The sequence below is a fragment of the Ranitomeya variabilis genome, chromosome 2 (assembly GCF_051348905.1).
Source record: "Ranitomeya variabilis isolate aRanVar5 chromosome 2, aRanVar5.hap1, whole genome shotgun sequence".
NCBI classification, from domain to species: domain Eukaryota; kingdom Metazoa; phylum Chordata; class Amphibia; order Anura; family Dendrobatidae; genus Ranitomeya; species Ranitomeya variabilis.
The window spans coordinates 145,160,729-145,180,016 of NC_135233.1; the positions used below are offsets into that span (position 1 = coordinate 145,160,729).

Genomic DNA, 19,288 nt, shown 5'->3' on the forward strand with positions numbered 1-19,288 from the left:
TCCAGAGTACGTCTCATGCTGCTTTTAGGCCACCAGATCATAACAGTACAACTGGCCAACAATGAGTTAACCGCATCTCAGAAGAAGGGAAGGAAAGTGCTGAGCCATTTTTTTTTCTGTAGTCTGTTGTGTTTTTTTTTCTCTTCCCTCTTTGCCTCTGGGTGGCTCAGGAGTTCGGCGCTGGTATGGATGTTCAGGGATTGGCTTCTCGTGTGGATCAACTTGCTGCTAGAGTACAGGGTATTTCCAATTATATCGTTCAGACTCCAGTTTTAGAGCCTAGAATTCCAACTCCTGATTTGTTTTTTGGGGATAGGTCCAAATTTCTGAGCTTTAAAAATAGCTGTAAACTGTTTTTTGCTCTGAAACCCCGTTCCTCTGGTGATCCCATCCAGCAGGTTAAAATTATTATATCTCTGCTGCGTGGTGACCCCCAGGATTGGGCATTTGCCCTGGAACCTGGGAATCCGGCGTTGCTTAATGTAGACACCTTTTTTCAGGCGCTTGGGTTATTGTATGACGAACCTAATTCAGTGGATCATGCTGAGAAGACCTTGTTGGCCCTGTCTCAGGGTCAAGAAGCGGCAGAATCATATTGCCAGAAGTTTAGAAAATGGTCTGTACTGACTAAATGGAATGAGGATGCCTTGGCGGCAATCTTCAGAAAGGGTCTTTCTGAATCCGTTAAAGATGTTATGGTGGGGTTCCCCACGCCTGCTGGTCTGAGTGATTCTATGTCTCTGGCCATTCAGATTGATCGGCGCTTGCGCGAGCGCAGAGTTGTGCACACTATGGCATTGTCTTCCGAGCGGAGTCCTGAGCCTATGCAGTGTGATAGGATTGTGTCTAGAGCTGAACGACAAGGATTCAGACGTCAGAATAGGTTGTGTTTTTACTGCGGCGATTCTGCTCATGTTATTTCTGATTGCCCTAAGCGTACCAAAAGAATCGCTAGTTCTGTTACCATCAGTACTGTACAACCTAAATTTCTGTTATCTGTGACCCTGATCTGCTCATTATCGTCATTTTCTGTCATGGCATTTGTGGATTCAGGCGCCGCTCTAAATTTAATGGACTTAGAATTTGCCAGACGTTGTGGTTTCCCCTTGCAGCCTTTGCAGAGTCCTATTCCTTTGAGGGACATTGATGCTACATCGTTGGCTAAAAATAAACCTCAGTTTTAGACACAGCTGACCATGTGCATGGCACCAGCCCATCAGGAAGATTGTCGTTTTCTGGTGTTGCATAATTTGCATGATGCTATTGTGCTGGGTTTCCCATGGTTACAGGTGCATAATCCGGTATTAGATTGGAAATCTATGTCTGTGACTAGTTGGGGTTGTCAGGGGGTTCATGGTGACGTTCCTGTGATGTCAATTGCCTCCTCCCCCTCTTCTGAAATTCCTGAGTTTTTGTCAGATTTCCAGGATGTATTCAATGAGCCCAAGTCCAGTTCCCTTCCACCGCATAGGGACTGTGATTGTGCTATTGACTTGATTCCAGGCTGTAAGTTCCCTAAGGGCCGACTTTTCAACCTGTCTGTGCCAGAACATACCGCCATGCGGAGCTATGTAAAGGAGTCCTTGGAGAAGGGGCATATTCGGCCATCTTCTTCACCATTGGGAGCAGGGTTTTTTTTTGTTGCCAAAAAAGATGGCTCCTTGAGACCCTGTATTGATTATCGCCTCTTGAATAAGATCACGGTCAAATTCCAATACCCTTTGCCTTTGCTTTCTGATCTGTTTGCTAGGATTAAGGGGGCTAGTTGGTTTACTAAGATTGACCTTCAAGGGGCATATAATCTGGTTCGTATTAAGCAGTGTGACGAATGGAAAACTGCGTTTAATACGCCCGAAGGCCATTTTGAATACCTTGTGATGCCATTCGGACTCTCTAATGCTCCATCTGTGTTTCAGTCCTTCATGCATGATATATTTCGGAATTATCTTGATAAATTCATGATTGTATAATAGGATGATATTTTGATTTTTTCAGATGATTGGGAGTCTCATGTGAAACAAGTCAGGATGGTATTTCATATCCTTCGTGATAATGCCTTGTTTGTGAAGGGGTCTAAGTGCCTCTTTGGAGTACAGAAGATTTCTTTTTTGGGCTTCATTTTTTCTCCCTCATCTATAGAAATGGATCCGGTTAAGGTTCAGGCCATTCATGATTGGATCCAGCCCACATCCGTGAAGAGCCTTCAGAAATTTTTGGGCTTTGCTAATTTTTATCGCCGTTTCATTGCCAACTTCTCCAGTGTGGTTAAACCCCTGACCGATTTGACGAAGAAAGGCGCTGATGTTACGAATTGGTCCTCTGCGGCTGTTTCTGCCTTTCAGGAGCTTAAACGCCGATTTACTTCTGCCCCTGTGTTGCGTCAGCCGGATGTTTCTCTTCCTTTTCAGGTTGAGGTTGACGCTTCTGAGATTGGGGCAGGGGCCGTTTTGTCTCAGATGAATTCTGATGGTTCCTTGATGAAACCGTGTGCCTTCTTTTCTCGAAAGTTTTCGCCTGCGGAACGCAATTATGATGTCGGCAATCGTGAGTTGTTGGCTATGAAGTGGGCATTTGAGGAGTGGCGACATTGGCTTGAGGGGGCCAAGCACCGTATTGTGGTCTTGACCGATCATAAGAATCTGATTTATCTCGAGTCTGCCAAACGGCTGAATCCTAGACAGGATGGTCCCTGTTTTTCTCCCGTTTTGATTTTGTGGTCTCGTATCTTCCGGGTTCTAAGAATGTTAAGGGTGATGCCCTCTCTAGGAGCTTTTTGCCTGATTCTCCTGGGGTCCTTGAGCCGGTCGGTGTTCTGAAGGAAGGGGTGATTCTTTCTGCCATCTCCCCTGATTTACGACGGGTTCTTCAGAAATTTCAGGCTGATAAACCTGACCGCTGTCCAGTGGGGAAATTGTTTGTTCCTGACAGATGGACTAGTAAAGTGATTTCGGAGGTTCATTGTTCTGTGTTGGCCGGTCATCCTGGGATTTTTGGTACCAGAGATTTGGTTGGTAGGTCCTTTTGGTGGCCTTCTTTGTCACGGGATGTGCATTCTTTTGTGCAGTCCTGTGGGACTTGTGCGCGGGCCAAGCCTTGCTGTTGCCGCGCTAGTGGGTTGCTTTTGCCTTTGCCGGTCCCTGAGAGGCCTTGGACGCATATTTCTATGGATTTTATTTCGGATCTTCCAGTTTCCCAGAAGATGTCAGTTATCTGGGTGGTTTGTGACCGGTTTTCTAAGATGGTTCATTTGGTACCTTTGCCTAAGTTGCCTTCCTCTTCTGATTTGGTTCCATTGTTTTTTCAGCATGTGGTTTGTTTGCATGGCATTCCGGAGAACATTGTGTCCGATAGAGGTTCCCAGTTTGTTTCTAGGTTTTGGCGGGCCTTTTGTGCTAGGCTGGGCATTGATTTGTCTTTTTCTTCCGCATTTCATCCTCAGACAAATGGCCAAACCGAGCGAACTAATTAGACTTTGGAAACTTATTTGAGATGCTTTGTGTCTGCTGATCAGGATGATTGGTGCTGTGAATTATACTTCTTGGCTCCCTCTTGTGGTCACTAGTGATTTGGCACTTGGATTGTCTTTTACCAGGTTTGTACTCACCTGCTTCGTTAGGCCTGGGGTGTTGCTATTTAAACTTCCTGGATTCTCAGTCCAGTGCCTGGCATCGTTGTAATCAGTTCATTTCTGTTTGCTCCTGTCTTCAGGTCCTGGTTCTTTGCAAGATAAGCTAAGTCCTGCTTTCTTACTTTTGTTTATTTGCATTGTTCTTATTTTTGTCCAGCTTGCACAAAATGTGATTCCTGATATCGCTGGAAGCTCTTGGGGGCTTGTATTTCTTTGGGGTCTTTTCTCTGGAGGCAAGAGAGGTCTTATTTTCCCTGATAGGGTTAGTTAGTTCTCCGGCTGGCGCGAGACGTCTAGGATCAACGTAGGCACGTTCCCCGGCTACTGTTAGTGTTTGTGCTAGGATCAGCTATATGGTCAGCCTAGTTACCACATCCCTATGAGCTGGTATGTATGTTTGCAGACTTTGCTTAATCTCTGTGATCCCTTGCCATTGAGATCATAACAGTATGCCAGGCCTAAATAGTTAATGCATTGCAGAAGTGGGATTAAAAGAAAAGGAGTTCTGAGTTTTGTTTTTGTTTTTTTTTTTCCTCCTCTTTCTTCCTTCCCCTTTTTCTCAGAGTGGCTGTGAGCTTGCTGCAGACATGAATGTTCAGACCTTGATTACTAGTGTGGATCAGCTTGCTGCACGAGTGCAGAGCATTCAGGATTTTGTTGTTAGCAGTCCTATGTCTGAGCCTAAGATACCTATTCCTGAGCTGTTCTTTGGAGATCGATTTAAATTTGGGAATTTTAGGAATAATTGTAAATTGTTTCTATCTTTGAAACCTCATTCGTCTGGAGATTCAGCTCAGCAAGTTAAAATTGTTATCTCCTTTTTGCGTGGCGACCCTCAGGATTGGGCTTTCTCGTTGGCGCCAGGAGATCCGGCATTGGCGGATGTTGATGCATTTTTTCTGGTGCTCGGATTGCTTTATGAGGAGCCTAATCTTGAAATTCAGGCAGAAAAAGCTCTACTGGCTATCTCTCAGGGCCAGGATGAAGCTGAGGTGTACTGCCAAAAATTTCAGAAATGGTCCATGCTTACTCAATGGAATGAATGTGCTCTGGCCGCAAATTTCAGAAATGGCCTTTCTGAAGCCATTAAGAATGTGATGGTGGGTTTTCCAATTCCTACAAGTCTGAATGATTCTATGGCGCTGGCTATTCAGATTGATCGGCGTTTGCGGGAGCGCAAATCCGCTAATCCTGTCGCGGTGTTGTCTGAACGGACACCTGTCTCAATGCAATGCGACAGAATCCTGACTAGAACCGAACGACAAAATCATAGACGTCAGAATGGGTTGTGTTTTTACTGTGGTGATTCTACACATGTTATATCAGCATGCTCTAAACGTCTAACCAAGGTTATCAGTCCTGTCACCATTGGTAATTTGCAGCCTAAATTTATTTTGTCTGTGACTTTAATTTGTTCATTGTCTTCCTACCCTGTTATGGCATTTGTGGATTCAGGTGCTGCCCTGAGTCTTATGGACTTGTCGTTTGCCAAGCGCTGCGGTTTTGTCCTGGAGCCTTTAAAAATTCCTATTCCTCTCAGAGGAATTGATGCTACGCCACTGGCGGAAAATAAACCGCAGTTTTGGACACAAGTGACCATGTGCATGACTCCTGAACATCGGGAGGTGATTCGTTTTCTTGTTCTGCATAAAATGAATGATTTGGTCGTGTTAGGTCTGCCATGGTTACAGACCCATAATCCTGTTTTGGATTGGAAGGCTATGTCTGTGTCAAGTTGGGGTTGTCAGGGAATTCATTACGATTCTCCGCCGGTGTCTATTGCTACTTCTACTCCTTCAGAGGTTCCTGAGTATTTGTGTGACTATCAGGATGTATTCAGTGAGTCCAGGTCCAGTGATCTTCCTCCTCATAGGGACTGTGACTGCGCTATAGATTTGATTCCTGGCAGTAAATTTCCTAAGGGACGATTATTTAATTTGTCTGTACCCGAGCATGCCGCGATGCGTTCTTATGTCAAGGAGTCTTTGGAGAAGGGGCATATTCGCCCATCCTCTTCCCCTCTTGGTGCGGGATTCTTTTTTGTGGCCAAGAAAGACGGGTCTTTGAGACCTTGTATAGACTATCGGCTTCTGAATAAAATCACTGTTAAGTTTCAGTATCCTTTCCCACTATTTTCAGACTTGTTTGCTCGGATTAAGGGTGCCAAGTGGTTCACCAAGATAGATCTTCGTGGTGCGTACAACCTTGTGCGCATTAGGCAGGGAGATGAATGGAAAACTGCATTCAATACGCCTGAAGGTCATTTTGAATACTTGGTGATGCCCTTTGGGCTCTCTAATGCTCCTTCAGTGTTTCAGTCCTTTATGCATGATATCTTCCGGAAGTTTCTGGATAAATTTATGATTGTTTATCTGGATGATATTCTGGTTTTCTCGGATGATTGGGATTCTCATGTAAAGCAGGTCAGGATGGTGTTTCAGGTTTTGCGTGATAATGCTTTGTTTGTGAAGGGCTCAAAGTGTCTCTTTGGAGTGCAGAAGGTTTCCTTTTTGAGTTTTATTTTCTCCCCTTCTGCTGTGGAGATGGACCCAGTCAAGGTCCGAGCTATTCATGATTGGACTCAGCCCACGTCTGTTAAGAGTCTTCAGAAGTTCTTGGGGTTTGCTAATTTCTACCGTCGCTTTATCGCTAATTTTTCTAGCGTTTTTAAACCTTTGACGGATATGACCAAGAAAGGTTCTGATGTGGCTAATTGGGCCCCTGCAGCCGTGGAGGCCTTCCAGGAGCTGAAGCGCTGGTTTACTTCGGCGCCTGTTTTGTGCCAGCCTGATGTCTCATTTCCCTTTCAGGTTGAAGTGGATGCTTCTGAGATCGGTGCTGGGGCTGTTTTGTCGCAGAGAGGCTCTGGTTGCTCTGTGATGAGACCATGTGCCTTTTTCTCTAGGAAGTTTTCGCCTGCTGAGCGGAACTATGATGTTGGTAATCGGGAGTTGTTGGCCATGAAGTGGGCATTTGAGGAGTGGCGTCATTGGCTCGAGGGTGCTAAGCATCGTGTGGTGGTCTTGACTGATCACAAAAATCTGATGTATCTCGAGTCTGCTAAGCGCCTGAATCCTAGACAGGCTCGTTGGTCATTGTTTTTCTCTCGTTTTGACTTTGTGGTCTCGTACCTGCCTGGTTCGAAGAATGTTAAGGCTGATGCTCTTTCTAGGAGCTTTGTGCCTGACTCTCCTGGAGTCTCGGAGCCAGCTGGTATTCTTAAAGAGGGAGTAATCGTGTCGGCCATATCTCCTGATTTGCGACGTGTGTTGCAGAGATTTCAGGCTGGTAGACCTGACTCTTGTCCACCCGACAGACTGTTTGTTCCTGATAAATGGACCAGCAAAGTCATTTCCGAGGTTCATTCCTCGGTGTTGGCAGGGCATCCGGGAATTTTTGGTACCCGAGATTTGGTGGCTAGGTCCTTTTGGTGGCCTTCCTTGTCACGGGATGTGCGGTCATTTGTGCAGTCCTGTGGGACTTGTGCTCGGGCTAAGCCTTGTTGTTCTCGTGCTAGCAGGTTGCTTCTGCCCTTGCCCGTCCCGAAGAGGCCTTGGACACACATTTCCATGGATTTCATTTCTGATCTTCCGGTGTCTCAAGGAATGTCTGTCATCTGGGTGGTGTGTGATCGTTTTTCCAAGATGGTCCATTTGGTACCCTTGCCTAAGTTGCCTTCCTCTTCCGATCTGGTTCCTTTGTTTTTTCAGAATGTGGTTCGTTTACACGGCATTCCGGAGAATATCGTGTCCGACAGAGGATCCCAGTTTGTGTCCAGATTCTGGCGATCTTTTTGTGCTAAAATGGGCATTGATTTGTCGTTTTCATCTGCCTTCCATCCTCAGACTAATGGTCAAACGGAGCAAACTAATCAGACACTGGAGGCTTATTTGAGATGTTTTGTTTCTGCGGACCAGGATGATTGGGTGACCTTCTTGCCATTGGCGGAGTTTGCCCTTAATAATCGGGCTAGTTCCGCTACTTTGGTTTCGCCATTCTTCTGCAACTCTGGTTTTCATCCTCGTTTCTCCTCGGGTCATGTTGAGTCTTCTGACTGTCCTGGGGTGGATTCCGTGGTGGATAGGTTGCAGCGGATTTGGAATCATGTGGTGGACAACTTGAAGTTGTCACAGGAGAAGGCTCAGCGTTTTGCCAACCGCCGCCGCGGTGTGGGCCCCCGACTTCGTGTTGGGGATTTGGTTTGGTTGTCTTCTCGGTATGTCCCTCTGAAGGTTTCCTCTCCTAAGTTTAAGCCTCGCTTTATTGGTCCTTATAAAATTTTGGAAGTTCTTAACCCGGTTTCTTTTAGTTTGGATCTTCCGGTATCGTTTACAACGTGTTCCATAGGTCTTTGTTGCGGCGGTACGTTGTGCCTGTGGTTCCTGCTGTTGAGCCTCCTGCTCCGGTGTTGGTTGAGGGCGAGTTGGAGTACGTGGTAGAGAAGATCTTGGATTCTCGTCTCTCTAGACGGAGGCTTCAGTATTTGGTCAAATGGAAGGGCTATGGTCAGGAGGATAATTCCTGGGTGGCCGCCTCTGATGTTCATGCGGCCGATTTGGTTCGTGCCTTCCACGCTGCTCATCCTGGTCGCCCTGGTGGTCTTGGTGAGGGTTCGGTGACCCCTCCTTAAAGGGGGGGTACTGTTGTGAATTATACTTCTTGGCTCCCTCTTGTGGTCACTAGTGATTTGGCACTTGGATTGTCTTTTACCAGGTTTGTACTCACCTGCTTCGTTAGGCCTGGGGTGTTGCTATTTAAACTTCCTGGATTCTCAGTCCAGTGCCTGGCATCGTTGTAATCAGTTCATTTCTGTTTGCTCCTGTCTTCAGGTCCTGGTTCTTTGCAAGATAAGCTAAGTCCTGCTTTCTTACTTTTGTTTATTTGCATTGTTCTTATTTTTGTCCAGCTTGTACAAAATGTGATTCCTGATATCGCTGGAAGCTCTTGGGGGCTTGTATTTCTTTGGAGTCTTTTCTCTGGAGGCAAGAGAGGTCTTATTTTCCCTGATAGGGTTAGTTAGTTCTCCGGCTGGCGCGAGACGTCTAGGATCAACGTAGGCACGTTCCCCGGCTACTGTTAGTGTTTGTGCTAGGATCAGCTATATGGTCAGCCTAGTTACCACTTCCCTATGAGCTGGTATGTATGTTTGCAGACTTTGCTTAATCTCTGTGATCCCTTGCCATTGAGATCATAACAGATTGGGTGGCTTTCTTGCCATTGGCCGAGTTTGCCCTTAATAATCAGGCTAGTTCTGCTACCTTGGTTTCACCCTTCTTTTGTAACTCTGGTTTTCATCCTCGTTTTTCTTCAGGGCAGGTTGAGCCTTCTGATTGTCCTGGGGTGGACTCTGTGGTTGACAGGTTGCAGCAAATTTGGGCTCATGTTGTTGACAATTTGGTGTTGTCTCAGGAGGGGGCTCAGCGTTTTGCTAACCGTCGTCGCTGTGTTGGTTCCCGGCTTCGGGTTGGGGATTTGGTCTGGTTGTCTTCCCGTCATGTCCCTATGAAGTGATCAATCTGAGGGCAAAATATGCAACAAAAATCTTTATTTGAGTTTATCAAGGAGAAAAATCTTCGACCAGACATACGAAAAGCCAACAATTCTTGAAACAGAAATTGAGAATATTGAGCAACAACTTCGCAGCACCTTATCTCAAGATGAATTTAACAAAATTTATTTTGCAGGAAACTCATCTTACAGGTCATCCATAAGCAACCAGATACCATCCAAACGTCATCTTCTCAAGATCAGCAAGTTTTCCAGGATCTCTTGGACCTATTGGATGAAAATATAACTACAACAGGTAGGAAAAAGTTTCCACACAAAAATAAGTCTACCAACGCCCCTTCCTTCTCTTTGGTTCCAGCGGTGAAATTCTTTTTTGAATTAACAAAAAGGGATATTCTCCATCTTCCCTCCACAACTGGTAATGTACATAATCTTTCTGTACAGGAGAGAAAAGCTATCAAGTCTCTGAAAAACAATAACTCCTTTATTATCAGGGAAGCTGATAAAGGTGGGAATGTGGTGCTATGGCCCACCCATCTTTATCTAGAGGAAGCCCATAGACAGTTGAACAATAAACAATTCTATGTTAGGCTGCCCTCGGATCCGACTGAGCTTTTTTTGGGGAAACTGCATAAACTGATCAGTCAGGCAGCCTCTATGGGCATCATTACAGCTAGCGAGAGGAAATTTTTGTGGTGTGAGAATCCTGTTACTTCTACTTTTTACCTTTTGCCAAAGGTGCACAAGGATGTTCTTAAACCACCTGGTCGACCGATAGTGTCTAGCATCGGGAGTATGTGCGAACGGGCCTGCACATACGTTGATTTTTTTATTCAACCTATTGCCGCTGCATTACCATCTTTTATTAAAGACACATCAGATTTTATCCGGGCATGTCATAACATCACTTTGACTGGCCAAGAACTCCTTGTAACTTGTGATGTAGAGTCTTTATACTCAAATATCAATCATGCACAGGGCATCCAGGCATTGGAATTTTTTCTTGATCGTCTTGACGACAGTAACCGCTTACATGATTCATTCATTTTGGACCTGCTTAGATTCATCTTGCATCATAATTTCTTTCTTTTTGACAGAACATACTATAAGCAAGTGTCCGGCGTGGCAATGGGCGCACGTTGCGCACCGGCTTACGCAAACATCTTTCTTGGATGGTGGGAGGAGACCGTTGTCTTTTGTTCTTCAGGATTCAAAGACCACATCAAGCATTGGTATCGTTTTCTCGACGATGTATTTTTTATCTGGGTAGGTTCTGAAGCAGCGTGTGCCCAATTTCTCAGTGAACTTAACAACAATTCATTGAACATTTTTCTCACGTACTCTTGTTCCTCCAATTCAGCTGTTTTCTTAGATCTTCAAATTGCGACTGATGGTGGCAGACTGGTGACAGAGCTTTACCGTAAACCTACGGCGACGAATAATCTTTTGCAATTCCAGAGTTTTCATCCCCTTCATACCCGGACAGGCATTCCGGTGGGACAATTCCTGCGGGCTCGCAGAAATTGCAGTACGGATACAAGCTTCAAGGAACAATCCAGGGATCTGACTAGGAGATTTCACCAGAGAGGATATCCTCGTAGGACGATTTCCAAGGCATTTCAACGCGCAAAAGTGTCTGATCAAGCGGCTCTTTTGGTCCCACACCCTCGCCCACAGGATCCTTTCATCAGATTTGTCACAGCATACAGCACAAATTGGAACGAGGTGAGACAGATTCTTGGTAAAAACTGGGATATCCTTACTTTGGATGCCCAAACATCATCTTGTGTTAGCCCTAGACCGTTGCTGACTGCCAGTAGGGCCCCGAATCTTCGGGACCTGCTTACAAGGAGTCATTTTTCAAGGCCAGTCGTTAAATTAAATCGAGGTATTCGCCTCTACGGCTCTTTCCCCTGCGGGGACTGTGTCATTTGTCCATATGTGCCTCCGACTAAGGATCATTTTTTTAATCCTTTTGATAAGACTGACCATCCTCTTTATCAATATGTTAATTGCAGGTCAAGTTTTGTCATCTATGCAATTATCTGCCCTTGTCGGAAAGTATATGTTGGTCAAACCTCGCAGGAGTTGAGGAGACGGGCACAGAAGCACTTGTCAACAATTAATCTGGCTTCTACGGATTATAAAAAGGGTAAGATCTTGACCCCATTAGCACTTCATTATCTCAAGAACCATGGTGGCAGGCCTAATAATACTTCAATCTTTGGCCTGCAGAAAATTTTCTGCAATGAAAGAGGGGGTGACCGACGCAAACTTCTTTTACAACATGAAGCTCGTTGGATCTTCCGCCTCAAATCCATGGCACCTTCCGGTTTAAATGAAGAGCTGTTATATACAGGATTTCTGGGCTGATTCTTCTCTTACAACTTGGTCTCTTGGGGAAGTGTACCTGCCCTTGGACCCCTGGACTGCATCCCCCTATTATATGGCTGATTGATGATCTTCGAGACATCCTTTGATTATTGGTAGGGAGATGATTTTCTCCCAGAACGATTTGACTTACCTATTTCTGGACCCAGTTTTCATCTGGACGATGCAATACGTCTGAAACTCAAGCATTTATTGTCTCATGAACTGTGGTTCTTTTGATCTTTGTTTTTACTTTGTAATCATCTTGTATTCTACATGTGTATGTTATTTATTATTTTTTGGTATATTTAATGTGGTATGAGGTCTTTCTTTATTATCAAAACCTTTTTGTGCACATTATGTACATTCATGTAGGTATTTCAGTTTATTTTGTTTTTTGGTTTATATATTTTCATTATTGAAATGTTTTTTGCATTATCTTTTTTATTATATATAATTTTTTTTTTTTTTTTTTTTTTTTAATTTTATTTTATATATAATTTTTTTTTTTTTTTTTATTTATTTATTATTTATTTATTTATATATATATATATATTTTTTTTTTTTTTTTTTTTTTTATATTTTTCTTATTTTATACATTTTTCATTTGATTTTTCTTGTGGCATTATTTCTTTATTTAATTATTTATCTATATATTTCTGTATTTGGTATAATTCATCATACAATAGTTATGTGTGCTTTTCAAAATCAATATGCAGTTTTGCTCCTTGGTTGTCATTCTAGCAGGGCGTATGTGGATTTTATCTGCCTTTAAATCTACCTGCCTCTAAAGCAACGCTACTTCTTGTATCTAATATTACCATCTGTCTGCCCTGTCCTATATATATATTTTTTGTTGTGCGGCCGCACACTGCGCTTGCTTCTTCCATTCTGCCTGAGCATTTTCTTCGCCGGCTATTATTATTATTTTTTTTATTTTTTTATTTTTTTTATTTTTTATTTTTTTTTGTTTTGTTCCAAGTGTATTCACCTGCCAGGATTTCTTTTGTGGTTGCACATGTGCCGCCCCTCTACACTCACTTCCGGTCCTGGATCATGGGTGCAGCACACCGGTAAACTATTTTCTTTTCATGTGTACTATATATAAAGCGGACACTTACTCAAATGTGTTACTTTCCCTGACGAAGCTGCTCTCTAGCAGCGATACGCGTGGGATTTTTCCACCCCCTACATCTTGGCCCTGACATGCATGAGTGATGCTGGTATATATTTCTTGGCTGTCTTTATCCTGAGGCACCGTTTATTGCAGGTTATTTCATGCTTTCCCTGTGGTCCACTTTACCACGCTGACCATGTTACCAGGCTTCAGGTCTTATTTATCTACCTGATTTTCTTTAATTATCCCTCCATTGTGGTTCCCAGGGGTGGTTTGCAGGCTTGCACGCCGCGAGCATTATTCTTTTGCGGCACTTGTTCACCCTTTCAGGGCCAGTGACATATTTCATTACTCTATAAGCCATATGCTTATCTTCTTGGCACTATTCAGGACACATATAGGGACGCCTATTATGTGGTATTTATAGGGCTTGCTTTGGCCATTGTTATACTTGTTGCAAAGTTCATGCTGATTTACCCCATATTATGTGATACTGATTTATTTATATTTAGTCCATTAGTATAAGACATATAGCGTGTGTTTGCACATTTTTTGCCAATTACATTTGATTGATGTTTGGGGGTGTTTTGTATTTATACTGCTTTTAATTGATTTTATGGTTGTAATGTGTTTTTTTGCTTGTAATAAAAATTGTTCTTTACATTTTCCATAAAATTGTAGCAGGTGTGCATGTTTCATTGCATGGGTTCTTTTTCTCTTTATTTGATTTTAACAAAATTAAAACGCAAACTGATAAATCTATTAATGAATTTCAATCCTCACTTCAGGAGCGCAAAAGAATGAAATTTATTCGCGATTCAGACGACTATCAACGTGGAGAAGTATACCGTTGGACCAATAGAAATCTTGAAAGAAGAGCCCCAAGACGTTGGAATTCTCCTTCTTTTTCCTCAGGTTCAGAAAGTGACAATTCTCATGTATCTTTTCGCTCATATGACCAGAGACGGGGACGTAACTTCAGGACTAGAGGCAATAGACGGAACCAAATGGGATCAGAATCTACCACAACAAGGATGCAGACTCGGTCACAGGTACCAAATGAACAGCTTGTATATAACATCTCATCACATATTTTGACTTCTACGGAACTTTCTGTTTTACAAAAAGGCCTGTCCTTTTGCCCTACCCCCCCGTTTAATGGTTTTTTGTTAGACCAGGAGTTGAATCGTTTCTATAGGTCTCTTCGCCTTAAAGTACATTTTTCTAAGATATTGATATCTGACACAGATACATCCCCATTATCCTCAGAGGTATTGACTTTGAAGAAACTTGATCTTATCCAACGTAGTAACTTCTCTCCCCCTAGAACCCATCATCCAGTAGAGACATTTATCTCACTGGTTCAGAGAGATGTGAGTAAAAAGATAATGGATATTCAAACCAGTCGTCTGAATGTGACAAGTAACATGACTCAAATAGAAAAAACAGCCGTGCATAACTTGAGGTCCAATAAAAATCTGATTATAAATCCTGCCGACAAAGGTGGGGCGGTAGTTGTTATGGACAAACATCACTACATCAGTGAAATTCGCTCACAATTGAGCGATTTGGATACTTATCTCCCTATTCCACATGATCCCACATTCAAAATTGCTAAAGAAATCCGTGATCTTGTCCATCATTTTAAGACTTTAGGAGTGATAGATCAGAAACTGGGGGAATTCTTGATCAATAACCACCCCATTTGTCCGGTACTATATACATTACCCAAGATTCATAAAAATCTAACCAACCCTCCAGGTAGACCCATTGTGGCTTCCATTGGTTCATTACTTTCCCCTTTGGCAATAGTTTTGGAAAAAGTTCTATCTCCACTAATGAAACATATTCCCTCCTTTCTCCGAGATACCTCCCATTTCCTGACCCATATTAGGGACTTACATGTGGATGTCTCTGAGTGTTTGTTGGTGACATTAGATGTAAACAGTTTGTACACCAATATTGACAATAACAAAGGTATCCAGGCCGTGGAAAACTTTCTGAACAACATGACCCATTTTCATCCTGATTTGAAACAATTTTGTATCTCACTTCTTACATTTGTCTTGACAAAAAATTTCTTTCTTTTTGAAGATGATTTTTTCATTCAACAGAACGGGACTGCAATGGGCAGCAATGTAGCGCCACGTTACGCTAACATATTCATGGCTGATTTTGAATCGAAATTCGTGTATACACATTCTCTCTTCCAACAGTATGGTATACTGTGGAAGAGATATATCGATGACATTTTTCTCATATGGAGTGGAGACATTGAATCACTTATGTCTTTTCACCATACTATTAACAATAGTCTGGTTAAACTTACCTTTACAATTCATCACGATCAAAGATCTATTGCATTTCTGGACACTCGGGTTATCATTAATGAAGATGGATCGTTATCGACCGATCTATATGTCAAACCGACTGACAAAAATAGCCTACTTCTCTTCTCCAGCTGTCACCCCCGTCACGTCACCAGGGCCCTTCCGAAATCTCAATTTCAGAGAATTAATAGGATCGTATCTGATCCTGTACAATGTTCATTGAGGCTCAACGATATGGCCACTAAATTTCGTAATCGAGGATATCCAGATACTCTACTAGCACTTTCTGCAGCTACTGTATCTCCTATTGTTACACGACCCAAGATCAGGAGAATGACCTTTGTGAATACTCACCATCCCTTTATGCGGGTATTTCATGGTATTATACATAGACACTGGTCATTATTGGGACAATCGTATCCTGATATCCCTGAGTTTAATGTTCCTCCGCTGATGTGCCATAAAAAACCTCCCAATTTACGTAATCTCCTGGTTTCAGCCGACATTGGGAGCTCTAGAACTGTAATGAGACAAACTTTTCTTACAACAGCACGGAGGGGTACTTTTCCATGTCATCATTGTCTTCAATGCTCCAATATAACTAGAGGCGACACATTTACTCATCCAAGATCTGGTAAACAGTTTCCCATCCGCAGCTTTTATAGCTGCGATTCTACTTATGTTATTTACTTCATTAAGTGTCCATGCGGTCTCGGATATGTTGGTGAAACTACCCAACATATCCGAGACCGCATTTCTCAACACAAGTCCACCATTAGGTGCAAGAGACTTATGCTGCCCATACCAGCCCACTTCATCTCTCACAATCACAACATAGCACAGCTAAGATACCAAATCATTGACAGTATACCTTTAGCCCGAAGGGGAGGAAATAGGATCTCTAAGTTAAAAGAGAAAGAGGCATACTGGATCTATACCCTTCAAACCCTGGAACCCAATGGCTTGAATAGGGAGTACGAATTATTTTATTAATATCACATATACACGAGTAGGCCTCTTGTGTATATGATACTGAACTGTTGGTTAATTTTCTTGTACTATATTTAGGGATATCATACTCTTATAAACTTAGTTGGTTGATTCTTTAACATATGTCTTTTTATATATAAAAAAAATTTTTAACATCACATTTTTTTCCTTTTCAGACTTAGTCCAGTGGTCTTCTCACTTGTTGGATACCTTGATCTCTCAAAGGTTTGTGGGACTCTGGTTCTCCTTCTTTCTGCTATCTTTTCCTTTGCTTCCTACCTGGATTACCTAGATAGTCGTACTTCATACATACCTATGTAATTATATTACACATGGCGTCTATTTATTTATTTATTTCTTATTTATCTCTTATCTATCTTTTGCCCTTTACTTTTCTCTCTTTCTCTCTTTTCTTTTCCCGTTCTTCTATTTTACACACACACATATCTGTACTGGTAGTTATTTCCTTTTCACTCTTTTCCTTTGTTTTGCGCAAGCGCAGTTTTGTATACTCCGGCAACTCTGTCATCAGCCCTTATGTTGCCCCACTTCCGTCCTTCTCTTCCCATTGCGCAAGCGCGATATTTAGCATTTGCGCATGCGCGGTTACCTATTAGTTTCCCTTCGTCCGGCTGCCCTGATCACTGACGCCATAAATAGGCGCCGCGTCAGCCTCATAATACACCACGCACCTCGCCGGCTGTATCCGGATTGCCCTGTTTCACACTATTCCTATCTTTCAGGTATGTTCAAGTGTTTTTCTCCGGATTTACCTTACTAGATTTCTCCTTCCTTGTGCACTTATGGCTATATATTCTATTTTTACAGCACCATTTCCCATGTCGACATACAGGTAAACATGGACTCTATGTTTCTTTTGTTTCCTTTGCTTCATCCACTGGACTCGCTCTGACTTTTTGAGAAGATTTTTTTTCCCTTTTTTTCTCTCTTTGTTCTGGAGTAGTATATGATTTTTAATATGCTATCTCACAATATACAATTATTATGTTTGGTCTTTTTCCCTATCTCCCTGTTTCTCTTCAGTGATAGAAGAGACAAATAATTATGTCCTAGAGGAAGATATCCCTTGCGATGATTATTATTATTATTTATTATTGTTTTGCATGTATCTCTATACAATAACATATCTGTGTTGTAATTACTTCTGATTTGATATCTCGACCATGTGACTTATTCAACAAATATGATATATATTTATTTCTGTTTATTATAATATGTTTGTAGATAAAATTGCCGTGAAAAAGGCCGCTGTAGGCCGAAACGTTGGCTTTTCGTATGTCTGGTCGAAGATTTTTCTCCTTGATAAACTCAAATAAAGATTTTTGTTGCATATTTTGCCCTCAAATTGATCTATTTATATTACAGTTTTTTTCTGAGGACAGTTTTTAATCAAGACGACATTGATCCCCTTGATCTATTAATGTCCCTATGAAGGTTTCTTCCCCTAAGTTTAAGCCTCGGTTTATTGGCCCTAATAGGATTTCTGAGATTATCAATCCAGTGTCTTTTCGTTTGGCCCTTCCAGCCTCTTTTTCCATCCATAATGTTTTTCATAGATCTTTGTTGCGGAAATATGTGGTGCCCGTTGTTCCCTCTGTTGATCCTCCTGCCCCGGTGTTGATTGATGGGGAGTTAGAGTATGTGGTTGAGAAGATTTTGGATTCTCATTTTTCGAGGCGGAGGCTTCAGTATCTTGTTAAATGGAAGGGTTATGGCCAGGAGGATAATTCTTGGGTTGTTGCCTCCGATGTTCATGCTGATGATTTGGTTCGTGCCTTTCATTTGGCTCGTCCGGATCGGCCTGGGTGCTCTGGTGAGGGTTCGGTGACCCCTCCTCAAGGGGGGGGTACTGTTGTGAATTCTGCTCTTGGGCTCCCTCCGGTGGTTGTGAGTGGTAACGCTGCTGTCTCTGAGTCACAGCATTTGTCAGGTGTTTCACTTTTTGCAATTTGGACTGGGCTATTTAGTCTTGCTTCACCCCTTGGTCAGTGGCAGTTGTCCATTGTTCCTGGAGGATTCACATCCCTGCCTGGTCTCTTCTGCTTTGCAGTTCTTTTCAACAAAGATAAGTTCTGGCCTTGATTTTGCTGTCCACATGCTGTGGTCTTATTGTCCAGTTCTTTTCTATGTTTTGTCTTGTCCAGCTTGGTCTGTATCAGGATTTTTTTTAGCCAAGCTGGTATCTCTGGAGATGCAGATATACCCTCCATATCTTTAGTTAGCTGTGGAGTTTTTGTATTTTCTGTGGTGGATATTTTCTAGTGTTTTAATACTGACCGCATAGTACTCTGTCCTGTCCTTTCTATTTAGCTAGAAGTGGCCTCCTTTGCTAAATTCTCATTTCAGTCTGTGTATGTTTTTTCCCTCTCCTCTCACAGTCAATATTTGTGGGGGGCTGCCTGTCCTTTGGGGATTTTCTCTGAGGCAAGATAGTTTTCCCTTTTCTATCTCTAGGGGTAATTAGTCCTCCACCTGTGTCGAGATGTCTAGGGAGCGCTAGGTACATTCCACGGCTACTTCTAGTTGCGGTGTTAGGTTCAGGGTCTGCGGTCAGTACAGGTACCAGCTTCTCCAGAGTACGTCTCATGCTGCTCTTAGGCCACCAGATCATAACAGCCTGTATAGTAAAATACTCTCCCCATAGACCTATCTATATATATAATTGTCTAAGGGTTTTTCTGTCTGTCTGTCTGTCTGTCTGTCCTGGAAATCCCGCGTCTCTGATTGGACGAGGCCGCCAGGCCTCGACCAATCAGCGACGGGCACAGCATGGCGACGATGATGTCATAATGGAAATCCCGCGTCTCTGATTGGTCGAGGCCTGGCGGCCTCGACCAATCAGCGACGGGCACAGTATCGACGTAGATGTCTGTTGTGAATCTGCTTTTGGGCTCCTTCTGGTGGTGGCTAGTGGTACTGGTGACTCGGGTGTGTTTTCTTTCTCAGTTCACCTGTTTTCATCAGTAGTGGGGAGTTCCTATTTATTCCTGCTCTTCAGTCATTGCCTTGCCGGCCATCAATGTAACCAGAACCTTTCTGTTGCATGTTCCTGCTCCTAGACTACTGATCAGCTAAGTTGGACTCTTAGTCCTAAGTTTGTTTGCATTTTTGTTCCAGTTTACAGTTAAGTCTTTCTCTGTAGCTGGAAGCTCTTGTGGGCTGAAATTACCACTCCGGTGTCATGAGTTGACACATGAGTTTTAAAGTAATTTCAGGATGGTATTTTAAAAGGGTTTTCAGCTGACCGTGCAGTTCCCTTTTGTATCTTTCTACTATCTAGTAAGCGGACCTCGCTTTGCTGAACCTACCTTCATACTGCGTATG

At 42.8% G+C, this 19,288-nt stretch overlaps 1 protein-coding gene across 2 annotated transcripts; it reads left to right on the plus strand.

Annotated features, from left to right (window-relative positions):
- The first annotated feature begins 13,354 nt into the window (after positions 1-13,354).
- On the plus strand, positions 13,355-17,326 carry LOC143809192 (uncharacterized). Of its 2 annotated transcripts, none has more exons than XR_013222136.1 (3): positions 13,355-13,675; positions 16,120-16,168; positions 16,772-17,326. XR_013222136.1 is itself a non-coding variant. In XM_077292328.1 (3 exons), exon 1 carries the CDS (start codon positions 14,789-14,791, stop codon positions 15,944-15,946), a length of 1,158 nt encoding a protein of 385 aa, XP_077148443.1. In that variant the 5' UTR covers positions 14,774-14,788; the 3' UTR covers positions 15,947-16,168; positions 16,772-16,796; positions 17,189-17,326. The 2 variants fall into 2 exon arrangements, 1 of the variants encoding a protein (XP_077148443.1); XM_077292328.1 differs by lacking the exon at positions 13,355-13,675 and having other exon boundaries at positions 14,774-16,168; positions 16,772-16,796; positions 17,189-17,326.
- Positions 17,327-19,288: the final 1,962 nt, after the last annotated feature.